At 36.3% G+C, this 20,493-nt stretch overlaps 1 protein-coding gene across 10 annotated transcripts in view; it reads right to left on the reverse strand.

The window, feature by feature from the left end:
• The window catches only part of Dscam2 (Down syndrome cell adhesion molecule 2), a 956,598-nt gene that overhangs the window by 432,821 nt on the left and 503,284 nt on the right, over positions 1-20,493 (reverse strand). The window contains exon 20 of one of the 10 annotated variants that reach the window (XM_064064649.1): positions 12,558-12,711. The exons of the other annotated variants lie outside the window; for them this stretch is intronic. Coding sequence (XP_063920719.1) covers positions 12,632-12,711 — 80 coding nt within the window. The 3' untranslated portion in view covers positions 12,558-12,631. Of the gene's footprint in view, positions 1-12,557; positions 12,712-20,493 lie in introns of those variants that run through there. 10 annotated transcript variants of the gene reach the window in all.

Below are 20,493 nucleotides of genomic sequence, written 5' to 3' on the forward strand. Positions count from 1 at the left end.
GTCTTGACAACCGCCAATCTACCAATAATTTGATTGTGCTGTGTTAATCAAAATGTCTTTAACATCTACTGAAAGAGTAAAAAAAAAAAACCGACAAAATTAAAGAGACTCAGAATACCTAAAATTAACCAACCGAAAATAACAGCAGCAATATAGGGCAAACAGAACCTGCATAAATAAAAAGACATTGAAACAAATGGACATTTCAAATTATGGTAATGTCATCAGGTAAATAAATTGTAAATTCGGTAAGTTTGAATGTTTTTTCTTTTAATATTTAACCCTTTTACTTTGACATTACATACATTTGTTTATTTCAACTTATAGAGGTTCTCATAAAAAATTTAAATTTGCAAAATCAAATTTTATAATTTTCGAAAATGCTGGAAATGTTTCATGGTATGTACTTCTTGGGCGAGCCAAGTTCTGTCTAAACAACCTTCGACCAACTTTTTCCTTTGTTTAAAACACGAATTTGCAATTTTTCTTATTTCCGTGGCAGCTAATATTCACAAGTTCGCGTAAGAAACGATGGCATCGTGTAAGTAATGCAAACTTTTAATTAAATTTTGTCTAAATTAAATATGACTTTAGTAAAATCAAATTATTAAGAAAAAAGAGAAAACAAATCTCTACGATTAGGTTAAAAAATGAAAGTGTAAAAGCACTTATGAGGACAGTTTAAAATAAAAAAAAAACTTTGCAGAGTCCCGTACGATTTTAGTCTAAGTAACGGTGGAATTGCCCACATACAATGAAAATAAAAGAAAAAGATGAACTTGCAAGGAACACAATTATCATATCAAACATGTGAAAATGATCGGAAAAACTAACAAAAATTGTACATAAATGAATAAACAAAAGATTGCATTTGTTAAATTAATACTTTAAGAAATAACGACCATAAGTCCATGGCGACATTTTATAGCATTTCAAAATTTTTAACAACTTGGAAATAATAAAATACTAAAAATTTATCACATTCAAAATTTCAATTTCAGTCTTGACTTAATCAATAAATTATTTTTAAACCTATAGTAAGAATTGTCTCTGAAAAAAAAATAGTAATTTAATTAATCTCTAGTTTAAATTAGTTACCAATAATTTTTCCAAATGCGACCATCAAGTTAACAGACGAAATTTTATAAACAGTATAGATTAGCGCATTTACCACAAGAAGGGAACTTAATCTCAAGATTTTATCACTAATCATTACCATCCAGCGGGCGCTACAGACCAATCATCTGTACGCCCTAAATTAACTGATTCCAGAAACTTCCACAAGAAATAACCGGACTGACCCTACGACGACGACAAACCGCAAGAATCAGGCTATACGAATTGGCTGCTGGAACGTGAACACCATGACAGAACCATCCCGGCTGGCACAAGTCTCAAGGGAAATGGGCAGGTATAAAATACACATCCTCGGGCTCAGCGAAACACGTTGGAAAGGAACTGGAGAACATGTGACAGGAAATGGCGACATCTTTTTGTACTCGGGGAAAAATCAGAGTGAGAAACATGAAAGCGGCGTTGGCATTCTAGTAAGCAAGCAGATACGTAACTCCATAATAGACTGGAAGCCGATAAATGACAGAATCATCACCGTACGAATCCAGACACAACATAAGAAAGTCAGTATAATCCAGTGTTATGCTCCTACAGAGGTAGCCGCTGTGGAAGACAAAGACACTTTCTACGACGTGTTGAGAGCCACGCTAGACAAGATTAAAAGAGGAGACATAATCTTTTTACTAGATGACTTTAATGCGAAAGTAGGTTGCCACAACACAAATTTAGAGCACGTCATAGGAAAACATGGATTGGGAATGAAAAATGATAACGGGGATAGACTCATTGATTTATGTAGCAGTCACGAAATGGTTATAGGTGGTACATTATTTCCGCATAAGGATATCCACAAAGCGACATGGAGATCCCCCGACCACCGCACCGCGAACCAAATAGACCACATCGCAGTTAGTAGCAGATGGAGACAAACGTTACTAGATGTAAGAAGCTACAGGGGCGCGGACATAGCAAGCGACCACTACCTGCTCATTAGCAGAATCAAGTTAAACACGATGAGAAAACTCCATGTACATAAATTAAGTAGACCAAAATTCAACGTTGACCTTCTCAAGGAAGAAGCGATGGCAGAAAAATTCCAACAAGCGGTCCTAGAAAAAACAAATAATATAAGCATAGGCGAAGAAAGTGGGAAGAGTTGGGAGACGGCCCGAAAAGCAATGCTCGCATCCGCCGAGCAAATTCTGGGAAGGAAACAAGGCGACAGAAAAGACTGGATTACCGATGAAACATGGGACAAAATCGGACTTCGTAAGGTAATACACAACAGCATGAACAACACAAGTGTAACGGAACAAAAAAACAAACTGAGGGAAGAATATAGAGCAGTAAACAAAGCAGTGAAAAAATTAGCCAGACGAGACAAAAGACAATGGGTAACAAACTTAGCCCAAGAAGCCGAAACAGCAGCTGTCCAAGGCAACTCGCGACAACTGTACAAAATCACCAGGCAATTAGCGAATAAGAATTTCGCCAATAACTGCTCAACTGTGAAAGACAAAAATGGCGAAAATCTCACCTCCACGACTGACCAAATAAACAGATGGTATGAACACTTCAACACTAGCTTAAGTACGCTCCCCGATGGAAACGAAGATATAAGTGAATCTCCAAATCCCTCAAACGATGCAAGAATTCCCACAACTGAACCAAGCTACGAAGAGGTCAAGAAAGCTATAAAACTTTTAAAATGTAATAAGGCAGCAGGCCCAGACAATATTCCTCCAGAATTACTGGTACATTGCCCGGACATCGTCGAGACCGTTATTTACCCACTTATAATAAATGTTTGGCAACAGGAAAAACTCCCTGATGACTGGAAAGAGGGGCTCATAGTAAAACTACCTAAGAAAGGTGACCTAACCTTATGCAAGAACTGGCGCGGCATTACACTGCTCAATGTAATAAACAAACTCGTCGGGACCATTCTGCATACCAGACTCGCGGATACACTAGAACCAACCCTACGAAGGGAACAAGCAGGTTTCAGGCCACACCGATCAACTATAGACCACATCAATACCTTACGCCTTATAGTAGAACAATCCCAAGAATTCCAAACATCGTTAGCACTATGTTTCGTCGACTTCGAAAGAGCATTCGACACGCTTCATCAGGAGGCAGTGTGGAAAATCCTGCAAAATAGAGGAGTCCCTGCAAAGATCGTCAACCTGATAAAAGAGATGTACCGTGGCGCAAACTGCAGAGTGATGCACAAGGGCAATATCAGTAAACAAATAGCAGTAAGAAATGGGGTAAAACAAGGATGTGTTCTGTCACCACTGCTATTTAACATATGCTTAGACCATGTCATGAAGAAAATAAATGACACAGCAAGCGGTATTCGGTGGGGCATGGTAAGCAGACTCGGCGATCTAGAATATGCAGATGACATCTGTCTCATCTCACAGTCCGTACGAGCGATGGCACATAAACTAACCAGATTAAGCGATGAAGCAGAGAAGATAGGATTGAAGATTAACATCCAGAAAACAAAAGAGATGCGCATGCGAATTCAAGACGACAGAGAACTACGTTTGAAGAACACGGTAATCGAACAAGTACAGGAGTTCACTTATTTAGGTAGTATTATCGACGAGACTGGAGGTACAGAAGCAGACGTAAGAGCAAGAATTAACAAAGCCAGAAGGGCGTTTGGCATGCTTAACAATATCTGGAAGTCAGGTAGCTACTCCCGTGAGGTTAAGCTGCGCATCTTCAACACGAACGTTAAGTCAGTTCTCTTATACGGCTCGGAATCCTGGAAGATCACAAAGAATATAGCAAGTCAACTGCAAACTTTTATAAATAATTGCTTACGTAAAATACTAAGTATCTTCTGGCCAAACCGCATAACAAACGAGGAGTTATGGTCAAGAACCAGACAGGAAAAAATAGGAATAGAAATTAGACGCAGAAAATGGGGTTGGATAGGCCATACTCTTCGGAAACCGTCAAATCACGTAGCCAGACAAGCACTTGATTGGAACCCCCAAGGACAGCGAACTAGAGGACGTCCAAAAAGCACATGGAGAAGAACAATCACACACGAAACAAATGCCCTTAACAAGACGTGGAATGAAATAAAACTTATTGCGAAGGACAGAACCCGATGGAGAACACTTGTGGAAGCCCTATGTTCCTCCTAGGAATGATGGGGATATATATATATATATATTACCATCCAGAATATGGCCCCAAATAACGATTTAAGAGGTTTGAATTTAAAGCAGTTTCGTTTTAATTGTTAGACGTGAAAATAGTGAAATTATTAAATATGCCGAGATTCAAAATTAAGTAAGCTAGAAATTATTAACAACAGTAGTTTGCAGAATTGGCAAGGAGTAAGCATAGGTAATAACGTTTAGGAAAAAGAATTATCATAATTAAGTGAAAAAGGCTCCGATATAATGTCGGTTTAACAAAGAAGAAATTTGTGTAACAACTATTTACTCAATTACCAGAAAGTAGAATAGTAGAATAGCAGTTTAGTTTATAAGTTAACATTACCAGACAAATAGAAACCGATAAGCTGATAAAAGCTGTACGCAGCCTGTAAGTCGCGATGATGATAATAATAATAATACTAGAAATCAAATTTATTAGTAACCGTTTGTGGCTCAAGGGTCAATTAACCGGCCATACACAAAGACAGACGCACCTAGTGAGCGTTATAGGGACGAAGGTAAGGGTAGTAACAGAGTGGTTGTAACCGTGTGGAGAAGAACTCTGCACGTACTACGGAATTGGCATCAATAAAATCAATTCGATAAATTCATAGCGATCACTTTAGAATAATTATAACATCCGGTAATATAACATAACAAATATAAAGAATAGAATATGAAAGAAAGAAGGATAACGTAGTAAGGAACATCTAGAACAAAATAAAGGATTTTTCCATCTGTAACAGTACTAGAAGTACAAGCACCAAAACACCTTAACAAGTTTTCGTTTTGATATCGTAGCAAAAGAGACCTTTGGAGACGATGTTTCCACATCGTGTTGGGTTGGTGTTACAAACACCCCAACGAAGCACGTGCATAATTTAAAGAAATAGAGAATTTAGAGTACCGGAAGTTGATTAATAATGCATCAAGAAGAAATAAGAGATAAAAAAAGGAAATGTTGATTTGAAAGAAATAAGAGATTAAAAGGAAGTATTGAATTGAAAGAAATAAGAGATACCGTATGGAAACCCCATATGAAGATGCAGCTACATTAGTTTTAAGAGATACCATATAGCAACCCTATATGAAGATGTGAATCCATTAGCCTTAGGAGAAGTTTTTATTTGAAAAGAGTTATTTGATTTGAATGATACCGTTATGGCAACCCCAGACGAAGATGCAGGTGCATTAGATTTAAGAGATACCGTAATGGCAACCCCATACGAAGATGGGATCACATTAGATTAAGAGATACCGGCATGGCGACCCCATACGAAGATATGAATCCATTAGTTTTAGGAGAAGTTTTTATTTGGAAAGATTGATTTGAATTGAAAGATACCGTCATGGCAACTCCAGACGAAGATGCAGGTGCATTAGATGTAAGAGATACCGTAATGGCAACCCCATACGAAGATGGAATCATATTAGATTTAAGAGATACCGTTATGGTGACCCCATACGAAGATGCAGATGCATTCGATTTAAGAGATACCGTTATGGTAACCCCATACGAAGATGTAGCTTCATAAGGATTAGAAGAAGATTTGAATTAGAAGAATTTATTTGAGATTGGGGCTAACGTAGTGGCGACCCCGAGTAGAGAAATAGAGGCTAACGTAGTGGCGACCTCGAGCAATGAAATAGGGGCTAACGTAGTGGCGACCCCGAGTAGAGAAATAGAGGCTAACGTAGTGGCGACCTCGAGTAATGAAATAGGGGCTAACGTAGTGGCGACCCCGAGTATTGAGATTTGGGGCTAACGTAGTGGCGTCCCCAAGTACAGGAGCTCCTGAAAGTTTTTATGAAAGAGATGAGAATTATTAGAAACAGATAGAAGAAAAAGCGGTACAATATAAAGAAAAACAGAGTAGTGGCTCAAATAAGTCACCCCGTAGTATTAGGATAGGATTAATTACCAAAGGTATCAATAGCTACGAAAAATCAAAAGAATTAAGTGAAGAGTATAAATGCTCTGAAGCACCAGCAACATTGCCATACACCTCGGGACAATGAAGACCTTACTAGATCAATCGATGACATAACTATGTTGAAAGATTTCTCGGCGACATGAAAAATTCCACCGAGTAGTCAGGTTGTTTGCCAAGGTGCACTTTCAAAACTGGCCATTTCGTAGTGTATCATCATTGAACCCTTGGACGAGAAGTTCGACGACGTTTAAAGAACACGCGTGTTTTGAACATGAATCAAGAAAATGTCCCGATGCGAATGACAAATACTACTGGAGAGTAACTAACATCCGAAAGAAGGAAAAATCAGAGAAAAATGTTGCATGACAGAAGTTTATTAGAAGTGAATTAGAAGACATAAGTTAAAAGAAAATTAATCTAAAGAAAGTTAATTGATATGTTTAAAGTGAATTAGTATACAGTAATTTGAAATAAAGAAAATTAGTTTACAAGGAATTGGAATAAAGTGAAACACAAAGAAATTAATCAGAATCAAGTGAATTAGCAGAAAGTAAATTCCAATAAAGTGAATTAGTGTAAAGTGAAAATTAATTTAAAATACAGCGATTGGAATAGAGTGAATCACTATGAAACAAATATCATCAGAAGTAAACTATTAACGACCCGACATTATCAGCTGCTTGAAAATTTAAGATTGGAATCGTGCACTAATAAAGTCAACCATCTAGGTAATACAGAAAACGTTCCGCTGATTTCAGTGGATCGCACAAAATTCCTTACAATCGAAAAGAAAAAGTAACTGCACAACCACACCCTTACCATACAAAAAGCAAAGACAGAATTCCAAGAAGACCCTTGGGTGCTACGTAAACGAACATAACCCAATATACATACACCGTTAGAGATAAGCACCTAGACCATAAGAAACAACATTATAGATAGGATTAGTTACGGATAACTTAGATGAACCAGGGAACAAGTACTAAAAACACATATTAATTACAAATATCTCAAGATAACACCATCCTAACATAGATCGCTCAAATCAGACCAGCCGCATTCCTAATCGTCTACGATTGTCAGAGACACTCCGACAAGTTCGGATCATACGAAAAAAAAACCATTCGAGAAAATACATGGGTAAACATATCCCGTTGAAGTGACGCGTTCATACCAACAACACTAGCAGTCAACAATAAAGCCAAATTGACATTCACTCCCAATCAGAACCTGGGCGCTGGAGACATTTATACGAATCAAGAAATCAGAACGGCACAAGACGCTATGTTGTTCGGACATGAACGAAAAGCCATCAATGACATACACATGTAAAGCGATGGGTCAAGAAATAGACAATCAGGGAGTCTAGATGCACATCTTTAGTGCTGAAGAAATAGAAAAACTAGCAGAAACCACAATAGATAAGGTATGTGACAGGTTCAAAGGGATAGGTTCCTGAACAAGTGACATTTTAGAACTATACGGTATTATTCGCTTTATAAAAACACTAACTTGTATAATTATAAACGCGATAGCTATTCAAAATTAACACGGATGAGCAATTAAAATCTTAGCTAGTTTTTGGGACACCCTAACAATGTGGCTTCTCCACCGGAAACACAAGAAAGAGGTGTTCCGAACTATGCGAAAAATCACAGAACGTAGCGATACACCTAGCGATAATAACCCGCCCAATCCGGGATACTTCCCAACAGCTCCCGACTTAGCTTACCCGTACTCCGAAAACTTTGCTATAAAACCGGAAGAACCATCGTGTTCAAAAGTATCGGAAAAACCTCTAGTAGAAACAAGATCTGACGCGAAATCGGAGAAAAAGAAATTAACCAAATCTCATACGATAACATATGTGGACCTTAAGCAAGCGATAGATGATTTAAAAGAACCCCGAAATCACACCTGGTTCTAACTGTTCACCTAAACTAATAAACAAAAAAATTAAATAAAAAAAATAAAACAATAATAATAATGCATGCCTAGTATTAAGAATATAATCTCAAACGTTCGATTTAAATATCCTTAGATCATAAGAGTAGAGTAAAATTGTAAGAGAGCAAGATAAAAAAGTTTGACCGTAGGTAGTCCGACACAAGAAGGAGATTCAGCGTAAACCCTAGAAATTCGACGACACGATGCCTACTGTAACTCAGCAATGGGTCCCCATAATTTGGCCAGTTAAAGACAATGCCAGGATATATAACTTAACATGGCAACAACCAAGGAACAACTCTAACCCGATACACATATAGTGGGTTAGTCACGACACAAACACCGTGAACAATATCTCGACGACAATGACGTCAGTTCTCCTCCCTATAAACTGCGGAGAACGACAAACGATAAATCTCAAGCAATATGATCCTATACGAGCGTTTGTTGAACAATCACAAACACTCGTATATCAACCAAGGTGCTCATTAACGCAAAATTTCAATGAGCTGGAGCAGTACAATGATATTCTAATCATTGTGTTTGGCCTGATCATCATTAATATACTGTTGTTTTGCATGATCAACCTGTACCGAGGGGCTCCACAACACAAAATTCCATCCAGTGGGGACGCACAATCCACACCCACAACACCAACCTCTCTGGAAGTACCCTCAACTTCCCCAGAAGGCTTCACCTCGTTGGCACGAACTCCCTCCAACATAACATGGCGATCCAACTACAAGGAGAACCCCGTCTATATGGCGAACGATGAAACAGCAGCCGGTTATGACACCCCGAAACCAGCCACGAAAGTTCGAGGAGAGGCTATCAACAACGAACACCAGACAGCCCGAGTATATGAAGCCATAGAGCAGATCACTTGCATCCAGACGAGCCCATCGCCAACAAACACAACAGAGAGGCAAACCATCGAAACGTCTCCTCGACCCCATACATACTCCAACGTCCACATATATCAAGGCGTGACTCCTCGCAAAACGGTAGTCATTGAGTTGCCCACCACCACAATCTTGGACCAAGAAAGTGAGACTAACAACCCAGAACTGAGCCCGTCAAATCAAAACGACCCATAGAGATGCATCACACTTGACACCTCCAGAAGAGAAGAAGAGCGCATTCTATACAAATAAGTAAGCAACAAGTATTATTGGCACAACTTTTATATCCGTAAAAATTTAACAATCAGAAATAATAGGAAAGTTTTGCTAATAAAACATATCGCAAACCAGTCATATCAGGGACGTAGGAGTAAAACTGCGAACATTTCGGTGCTCACATTTTACTTTTTGCCAGGGAGTGTTGTGACGAGCCGTCACTAAATTCGTTCACGAGAAAATTGTAACTAAAAAGACTAATAACAAACCCTCAAAACATAACTAGAAAATTTGCAAATCTTAATTAATTAACACGCATGTTCTAATCGGCATATAGTACCATTCAAATAGATAAACAAAATCAACTATCAATCCCCAAATGCAGGAACAAAATTCGCGTATTCGCAAATTGCGAATAACATTACGCTTGCCAGACATTGCAAATAACTTGTACAAAATAATACGCCAGAAACATCGCCTATCGCAATTACTTTCATATAAAATTGTATCCAAACTAAAACAGCTGCAAACGAAACCCAGACACATAAACAACCTCAGAAAAAACGCCCTCTTTAAAAATAGCTACAACAAGCTAACCACATGTAGCGATGACGACATGAAAAGCATGACGCAAGTTGAAAAAACCCGAAAATATACGACCCACTAACCAATAAAAAACGTCAGCCGCGGAACCATAATTAAAAGCTAAACCCTATATAACAACGAAATAAAACCTAAAATCCCGTACCGAGTAATACACTAATCATGAAGAAATATAGTCCACTAAAGTCACGGTAGACAAGAATAATGAGTAAAAATCCCTATATAAGCAGTAGCGCCGAAAACAGTAGAAGTAGAAGTTTCCAGTTGCCGCCGAAGGCTCTGTCCAAACCGGTGTCGAGAATTTTTATTAATTTTTGCTGAATTTTGAAGAAATCCGAACTTAGAAGAATTTGCTGAGCCCGAGAGGAAGATAGAAAAATTCTCAATGCTGCAGCTGTGTAAGTCTACCTTTTAGTCATTCTTAATTTATCTTGCTTTCCGTTTTTTCGTCATGTGTTCTCGAGTTCGAATCGTACATGTGTAGCGTTTAATTTATGCGTTTTCTCCGTTACGTTGGGTGTGAACAGTTAGCACCGGCACCGAAAGTAATCTTTAGTGCTTCCATATGTTCCCGTTTGTAGGTGGCACGTTTAGCCTTGCGTCGGTTCTTGATTATTGGGGAGGATTTTTCGATAAATTACCGTTTGCTTTTATGATAATTATTCCAAATTTCTGTAAATTGCCGATTTAACTCTTTTGCTTGCGACATAAATATTTTATATGCGTTTTGGAGAGGATTTTTCTGATTTTTACCATTTGCTTTTATAATAATTATTCCAATATCTCTTTAAATTTGCCGATTTAATTCTTTGCTTGCGACATGAATATTTTATGTGCGTTTTTGGGAAGTTCCCGAATTGAAACCTATTAATCTAAATTTCTTGCTGTCGATTATTTTATATTGAATTTTTGCCGTTTAAATATGACTCCGTTCTCTGTTATTTTGCTATAGTATATATTATATTGCTATCTTTCTCACATTATACTTTATTTTAATCGTCTCATTGTGTTTTAGCGCATTTATGATACTAACGTCCCAATGTTTAACTGCATGTATAAATTATGACTGTTTATTTTCACATGTACCTACCTGTCCTGTAACCATCAATTTTTCTCGTGAACGATTGTTGTGCTCGGCATATTTAGCTAATCGATGTGAAAACTTATTTATCTCTCTTTTTACATGTTTATATTCATAAGTTGTCGTAGATTTAAGTGCATGATTTTTACCCGTTATTTTAGTTGTTCTCATGATTTAATTAATATATATATAAATGCCCAATCGCAATTTATTTAAATAATTAAGTAATGATACCATTTAGTAGTTAGTAGTTTATTTTTTTTGGTTATTTATCATGCTCGTAATATTAATGTTGTTTAGAAGGTATCGCATTTAATTATGGATTTACCGAATTAATTTTTAGTCTTTTGCATGCTGATTTTTCTAGGATTAAGTTTATTAATTAAAAATGTGGGTTATGTTCATAGATTTTAAGAGTTTTATTAGTGGAATATAATTGCGTAGCGCTTTAGAAGAATGTTTTGCATGTTGTTTTGTTTTTTCGTGTTATGTGTGTGAATTTATTTTATGTTTTATTTTTCTGTTGATTATTTACACATTTACTCGATTATTCTTTTGACATGCTTATTATGCTTTCTTTTAATATACGTATAAAAATGTTATATATGTTTAATTATTACCTCTTCCCCTACATGCAGTTTAGCTCTTCCATTTCCAAGGAAATGGGCCTACACCCAAATAAATAATTTTGTTAGTGTCCAAAAGCTCGGCCGCGGTCAAAACTATTTGGGCACGACAGAGTTATCATTAGTGTGCTTATATTTATTATGATAATAACCTTTTAATTTAATGTTATTGATAATCACAGAATTGAACTATGGCGGAAACTACATCTTATTCAATTTATTTGGATAATTTGGGACATGCTTATCAAAAATATGATATAGAGCGTTTTAAAATTGATCTACCATACTATCGACATCAACACAATTTTTTAGAAAGGTCCAATGTGTATTTACCTAATAATTCCTGATATAAGGAAGGTCATTCTCACTTGTAGTCCTGCGGAAGCTGAGAAATTAAATAATATAGCTGGTGATAAATTATCTGACAAATACAAGGTTCAAAAACTGGCAAAAGTTAAACCGCAAGTTAGAATTGTTGGCATACCAGGTTACATGGATCAAGAATCAGCATTGAATAGTTTATTTAAGCAGAATGATTCCATATTTAAGAATGATACATCACTGTACCAATGTGTTAAATTTTGGGAAACAAAAAAAAATAGGGAGGTGTTTCAGTGTATTTTAAAAGTTGATACTGATACATACTGTAAATTAAAGTCTGTTGAAAATGTTCTAGTCGGATTAAATTTGTGTTCTGTGTATGATGATGTTAATGTTAAGCGTTGTTATAAATGTAATAGTTTTCATCATGTTAGAAAATATTGTAATAATGTTGCTACATGTTCATTCTGTGCGGGTGCGCGGGGGGTTGATGTCGTCTACCTGGATTTAGCCAAGGCTTTCGATAGGGTGAATCATTATTTGTTGCTTGATAAATTGGAATATTTCGGATTTTCTGTTTCATTGGTAAAGTTATTGTTGTCGTATTTGTCAGGTAGACAACTTAGCATAGTGGTAAATGGTTTTGTATCATCACAATATCTTCAAACTTCTGGTATCCCACAGGGTTCCAACTTGGGTCCATTGTTGTTTCTGTTGTTTATAAATGACTTGCCGGATGCAATTAAAGATGTTCATTGTTTGTTGTTTGCCGATGATGTGAAGCTCTACAGGGAAGTCCATTCAGTATCTGATTGCTTAGTACTGCAAAGGAGTATGAAGCAAGTCATAACATGGTGCTCGCTAAATGATATGGAACTTAATTATGAGAAATGTAGCATGATTTCGTATACTAGGAGCAAAGATGAGATTGGTTTTAACTATGTACTGCAGAGCTATGAAGTGAAAAGAGTCTTGACAATCACAGATTTGGGTGTCATATTTGATAGACAATTGACATTTAATGAACATGTAAAATCTGTTGTAGCAGCCTCGAATAAGACAATGGGGTTTATAAGGCGAAACACAAGGGACTTTGATGACATCAGTGCGCTTAAGTCATTATATTTTGGGATGGTAAGGAGTAAGATGGAGTATTGTAGTGTGGTTTGGTTTCCATATTATATTCAACAGAGCAGACTGCTTGAGAATGTGCAGAGGCGTTTTCTGAAGTATTTATATTTCAAAGAAATAAAAGAATATCCTCCTCAAGCGACTGATCAACATTTTCTGTTAGAAAAATATGAAATGGAATCTTTAAAATTTAGAAGGATAGTTCATTGCGTGGCATTTATTTTCAAACTTAATCGCGGTATTATAGTTGCTCCTAATTTACTACAACAAATTTATTTCTCGGTACCTCGACTAGGTAATAGACATCAGCACACGTTTGCACAGCCATTTTGCAGAACAAATATTGGTTTAAAATCACCGCTCCATAATATGTACCAATACTATAATGGAATATGCAAACAAGTAGATATTCATTATGACAGATGGTCCTGCATTTTTACCTTCTTGAAAGAAGCTTACGGAGGGATGTTATAGTCACACCGTATGGTGAGCAGGAACATTAGGATTTCTGTTTGTTTTAAACTGACATCTCAATGTTCGTCCATTAACTGGAGTAATCTGTTGGGCGATCTTACAATAATAATAATAATAATAATAATAATAATCGGCTGTCTTAAAATTGTATAGTTTTACACCATTTGGTCTAGTGGAAGGGAAGTTACTAAAGTTGTCAACAGTGAAGTCAAGCAAAATCGATAGAGCCGGGTGATGGGTGTCTTCCGCAACCGCAGGGCTGCAATCATGCTCAACCCGACAATGGATATTGGAAAATACAAGGTCAAGTAATTTGTTTAAGGCGTTTTTCACACCATTATATTGAATAACATTCATAAAACTACAAAAATTATTGAGGTTACTTAATTATTATAATAATTAAGTAACAAATAGGTATATATAACTTATTTCTGGAGATAAATGTTGAAGGTACAATTGTTACAACTCCCAATTGCCAAAGGAAGTTTATTTTGAAAAACAGACGTTGAAGACAAGATGTTAGCATTGTCTGGAAACTCGTGCGACATCAGTGAACTTGTCACAACATCAATATTGTCGAAATTTTCATCCATCACGTTTTCCTTCATTACAGGTTGAGGAAGACGGTTTATTTTTGTCACCGTAAACAATTCTTTTTTTCACCAGTGTTTGAAACTTTGATATGTGTTTTCGTGGCGGTCTCTCGATTTTGCCGGAATGAGAGTCGAACATTCCACATTCCAAGCTTCTTCGATTTGGCTTTCATATTCACTAAATTCACTCATTTTCACTAGCTTTAATTAAATGTTAATTGTAAAATTTTACAATAAACTGTAATGGCAGTTATTTATAAATTTCTATAGCAACGTAAAATGGATATGGAAATTTACACAGATATCTATGTTTATCTCTCTATGAATCTATATTAAATGCTATTACTAAATTCAATTGCGCAAAAAACGTCGTAAGCATCACGAACGTTAAGGACTACCGATATCAGACAATAATTGGAATCGTCACTCCGCTCCTCTCCCAACAATTGTCTTCGATCGGTATGTCCTTACCGTTCTTGATACTTAATATACTATTACTGCAGTTTCTAGAAAAGAAACAGAATAATGGAATTCAAACAGAAATGAAGAAAATATAAGATAACTTCACTGAAATTGCGTTTTTGATGTCCACGATCGAGAAAATCTGTGTTTATAAAACTGTCATAAAATGTTTAAATTTAGAGATGTACCGACTATAGTTGGCCGACTGTTCCGCTTTGCTAAAACCGATTTATAAATGCAACAGACAGTGTGTTTTTTCTATTTCTCTGACGACCTTAAAAACTTGTTTTATTTTAACCCTTTCGCTACGAAGCTCGAATTAAAATTTCTTGCCTCTAAAACGAGACACTTTTTTGGTTTTGAAAACGTACGGTCTTCGTTTCGAGGACTCCATTTTTCGTAAACATACGTCCTTCGTACACAGGATACAAAATTAAGATGAATCAAGAGAAATACAACCAAATATGTTTAGTCAACCAAGGTGGCATCACCAGGGCAATAAATGTACTGGATATGTATATTGATGATATCAACTTGTTTTACAAAACGCATAGCCTTGTTGATATATTTAATTTAGTGTTATGGATTTATTTTACTTTAATATTTCAGGTCATCTACGCAGGTTTTAAAGTATAACTACTTGTATACTTTAATTAGAAAGCATTAACGTGCTAAACGAAACTAAAGTTGAGCTCAATATTTGAATTATACCACCTAGACGAAGACCGTAATTTTTCGTACAGAACAGAAAGCAGAACCCTAATTTATGCAGTCAGTGCCATCTGTGCACAACGGATTTAAAGAAAACGTAGAGACCAAATGCGTACGGGCTTCGTCCTAAGTAAGAGATACAAGTGAAAAAATACGGTCTTCGTTCTAAAGCACACAAATTATTAGACCGTATACGTACGGTCTTCGTAGCTAAAGGGTTAATAAAAGGAATAACTAAAGTTTCTTTGTAATGGAATGAGTAAGTTTGAATTCGTTAGTCAGCAAATGCTTGTCCATTGCAAGGAACTAGGTCATCAATAGTGCATAAAAGTGTAAGTAATAGCTAAAACAAGGAAGTGTTAAGTCTGGGTTCGTAGTGGTAATATGGGTAAATAAATGGATAATAAATATGTAGTGGTGTTATTAACCAACCACCGTCGTGACTATTAGAGAGGACATCACATGGCGACCCTGCCAATCGGAAGAAAGAGAAAAAAAAAGTGTGTTAATACGACAGTACTATCACCAGGTTACTGCTATTATTAAAATGGCTAGAAAAGAAGATTATCCAAGACGTTGTGAGAGCCAAACTCAAGAGGGCGTATACGAGAAGGAGAATCAGCGATACCATCGGAGTAGAAGATGTCTTACCGGCCCAATGGATTCTACCAGTGTGTGATTGTGAAGTGCGGGAGTGAAAAAAAAAAGGCCTGTAAATAGTTTTTGTCCCTAGTGTAACAGTGTAAATGACCACTTTAGACGAACTCAAAAGACTACAGATAGAAGTAAGCCTTTTCAGAAGAAACTTGAAGGACAATATCACAAGACGTCGGGATGTGCAGGTACCTCAATGTAAAAGTGAGAAACTCAAAGAATTGCGGCAGAAATTTATAGTTGCTAAGAATAATTTTAACAGTCAAGTGCATGTTTTAGATGTGTTAAATAAAGCAAAGCGCATTGTCTCCGATATAGAAGTAAGGTTAGAAGAAGGTGAATTAATTTTAAGTAGTAGGGTAGCATGATTAGGGCAAACTGCAGCAGCTTCTGACTCGGCTGAGAGTTCTGATAGCTCCGATAGTGTTAATTCTGCGGGCGTAAATTTTAAAATGATAGAGAAATTCGATTTAAAAACAGCGGCTAGTCTGCTGCCTGTTATGAACGGTTCGGAGAGAGCTACAAAGCAATTAATCGACGGCAATGAGATGTATGATAGTGTGCTAGACGATAATGGGAAAAAACTTTTAACTACTTACGTTCTAAAGACGCGTTTATCGGAAAGTGCGAAAATTCGGTTGAAATCCAGCTACGTGACAAATTGTCTTTTAATCGCAGATATAAGAAACTCTTTACTAACAAAAAAGTCTCCAGCGTCATTATCTGTTCAGTTAAGTAAAGCAAAACAGTACTCCAAATCTGTGGAGGAATTTGGGAGATCGATCGAGGAACTATTAGTAGACCTGACGATAACTCAGGCCGATGGCAACCGACAGGCATTAGAAATTTTAAGACAATCCAACGAAAAAATTGCTATAAACGCTTTCGCAAACGGATTACAAAATTTTGAGTTAAGAACAATAATAAAGGCTAGGAACTATGAAAAATTAAGTGACGCGATAAGAGGCGCGAAGGATGAAGAAACACCAAAATCGGAAACATCATGTCAAATACATCGGTTACATAAGCAAAATTATAATTGGAATTACAATCGCGGTAATCATACCTTCAGAGATACAACAAATAGTTTCAGAGGTAAAGCCAATAATTTTAGAGATACAACAAATAACTTTAGAGGGAGAAATAATTTCAGAGGTCCAACAAATAATTTTAGAGGTACAACAAGAAATTTCAGAGGTTTAACAAGTAATTTTAGAGGATCAGCAAATAACTTCAGAGGTCATGATAGAAGGTACACTAGAGATAATAGTAGGCGGAATCAATCAGCGTTTCGTATGAATGCATCCGCTGAACGAGAAGTTGAAAGAGAAAATTCGGAAAGTCAGTTTTTTCGAGTCTAAAATTGTTGATAGTGAAACTAATGATACAATAGTGTTAAGTATGAATGCAGTGAACTTTGTGCGAGTAAATTATCGCGCGAAAGAATTAAAATTTTTGCTAGATACAGGTGCAACAGTTAGTGTAATTTTTCAAAATTCAATTGCGCAAGATGAGGTTATTGATCAAACACGGAAAATTAAAATACACGGTATTGCTGGTTCGACAGTTTCGCAAGGTTCGGTACAATTATTGCTTAGTTTTAATAATGTTGAAATGCAACAGGAATTTTTGTTGATGAGGGAGTTTGAATGTGGAATGAATGGTGTAATCGGTGCTGACTTTTTCATAAAACATGATGCAATTATCAATTACGAAAAGAATGAATTTTCCTTTTGGAGTAATGACCGGAAAATTTTTATTCCAATTGAATCGCAATGCGAATTTTCTACAGAAATTCCAAGCAGATGCGAAATTATCAAATATTGTTATGTCGAGAATAATGACGACTATGTGGTCCTTCCTGATGAAATATGCGAAGGAGTTTACATAGCCGGAAGTATAGTATGCGCTAGAGATAACTTGATACCTGTGAAAATATTAAACGTTAGAGACGGTAATGTTAAACTGAAAAATTTTCGACCGAAATTAGAGAAAGCAACCAATTATCACATCTGTGAAGCAAAAGAAACTATGCAATCGGTTTCGCGAGTTGACAAATTATTGAAGTTGTTAAAAACTGACGACTTAAATAACGAAGAAAAAAATCTCAATTCAAAAAATTTGTGCCAAATACTCCGATGTATTTTTGTTAGATGGTGACGAACTGACAGTTACTAATATTTATAAACAAAGCATAAGGTTACAAAGTAATGCGACTCCTGTTTACGCTAAGCCGTATCGGTTACCACATGCACAAAAAGACGAGATACATCGACAGGTCGGTAAAATGTTAAAAGACGGAATTATCGAAGAAGCTAGGTCAGAATGGTCCGCCCCTTTGCTAATCGTACCTAAAAAATCCGCAGATAATTGTATCAAGAAATGGAGGATAGTCATTGATTATCGAAAATTAAATAAACAAATTCAAGATGAAAAATTCCCATTACCTTGCATTACAGAAATTTTGGATTCTTTGTCTGGTGCAATGTATTTTTCACATCTTGATTTATCACAAGGTTATTATTAAATTGAACTAGATGAGGCAAGTCGTCCTTGTACCGCTTTTCTTACAAACCAGGGACAATATCAGATGAAACGACTGCCGATGGGTCTAAAAATTAGTCCATCTGCGTTTTCGCGAGCAATGACAATCGCAATGGCGGGATTAAATTACACTAGTTGTCTCGTCTATATTATGGATGATATTGTAATTTTTGGGAATAACCTACTAAATCATTATAAAAATCTAGTTAAAGTTTTGGGAAGATTAAGACAAGTAAAATTACGGATTAATCCAAATAAATGCGAATTCCTAAAGAAAGAAATTTTATACTTACAAAATTATCCGGTGCCAAAGGATGCGAAAGAAAAGAAAAGATTTGTAGCTTTTGCGAATTATTATCGACGATACATAAAAAATTTTGCATACATAGCAGTTCCGTTAAATAGGTTAGCAAAGAAAGGTGTAAAGTTCGAATGGAACGATGACTGTCAGAAAGCTTTTGAAACATTAAAAAACAGTTTGATGACCCCACCAATTTTAGAATATCCAAATTTTTCAAAGGAAAATATTTTTAATTTAAAAACAGACGCATCGGGTTCAGCGATAGGTGCAGTATTAACAAACGCAAATGACAAACCTGTAGCATATGCCAGTAGAACGCTCAATAAAGGAGAAAAAAATTACTGTACCATTGAGAAAGAACTTTTGGCAATAGTTTCGGGTGTTAAATACTTTCGACCATATTTGACAGGAGAAAATTCATTATTCAGACAGATCACGGACCCTTAGTATATCTTTTCGGAATGACAAATCCTTCCAGTAGGTTGACGAAATTCAGGTTAATTTTGGAAGAGTACGATTTTGATGTTGTATATATAAAAGGTAAAGATAATGTAACAGCGGATGCCTTATCAAGAATAGAAATTAGTTCTAATGAAATCAAATCAATGAGTCACCAAGTTTTTTGTACAATGAATGTATTAACAAGAGCGCAAAGTAAAGCTGAAAGTAAGACCTGCGAGAACAATGAATCAGTTTCATCCGAAAGGACTGATCACTAGACAGCGGATTTCTGTCGGGCTACGTCACGATATAGGTGGGGACGCGCTGCATCGCCGGGACTCAGTAGCGGGTGATAGGTAATCACCGAATTTAATTGTCACTTGATTCCATAAATACAAATAACGATTTATTAATCAAACGGCTAAGTAAATGAGAACTGGAATTAACAGCAGAGTGCAACGAAGCAGCGTTATTCTAATCTCAAATAAACGAAGTGCAGCCGGTAACTGCAATAAATTCCCATCCCGTACGAGCCGTACCGAGTTTGGCCTTGTCTAGCCCGACAGAAATCCGCTCTCTACTGATCACCCTGGCGTGGGGGAATTGATAAAACAACCTGAAGATTTTTTGGAGTTGCGTCCTATTTATAAAACCGAATTTGATAAAATACTTGCAAGTAAAACAAAAATGTCCAACACGTGTTCTATTTATAAAAGTCATAGTTTAATTGTCGACAATGAATCAAATGTTATTTATATGAAATGGGATATTCGATCGGCGTCAGCACTAAGTGAGACGTTGAGAGTACTCAAAGATATTGTTATGAAATACAAGATTCCGGAACTAGTAGTAATTAAAAATTAAAAAGATGCATCATCATCATTTCTGCGTGAAATAATGACTAGAGTTAATGAAGTAAGGTTCAGAGATTTAAAAATAACCGTAATTAAAGACGTTCAAAGAATAGATGACGTAGAAGCGAGACAAATAATTCTTAACGACTTTCATATATTGCCTACAGGAGGTCACGCCGGTATAAACCGAATGTATAACAATATAAGGAAGTATTTTTTTTGGACAAAATTACGGAAAGACGTTGAGGAATTTGTATAGAAATGCGATTCTTGTCAGAGGTATAAGCATGGAAAACACAATGTAGAACCAATGGCGATTACAACAACAGCCTATTCGGCATTCCAGAAAATCTTTTTAGATATAGTAGGACCTTTAGAGCAAGATGTTCAGAATAATCGGTACATATTAACAATACAGTGTGAATTGAGTAAGTTTGTT

Source organism: Zophobas morio, unplaced genomic scaffold (genome assembly GCF_036711695.1).
Source record: "Zophobas morio isolate AGI-343-1 ecotype UQ-CSIRO unplaced genomic scaffold, CSIRO_AGI_Zmor_V1 ptg000024l, whole genome shotgun sequence".
Taxonomy (NCBI): Eukaryota; Metazoa; Arthropoda; class Insecta; order Coleoptera; family Tenebrionidae; genus Zophobas; species Zophobas morio.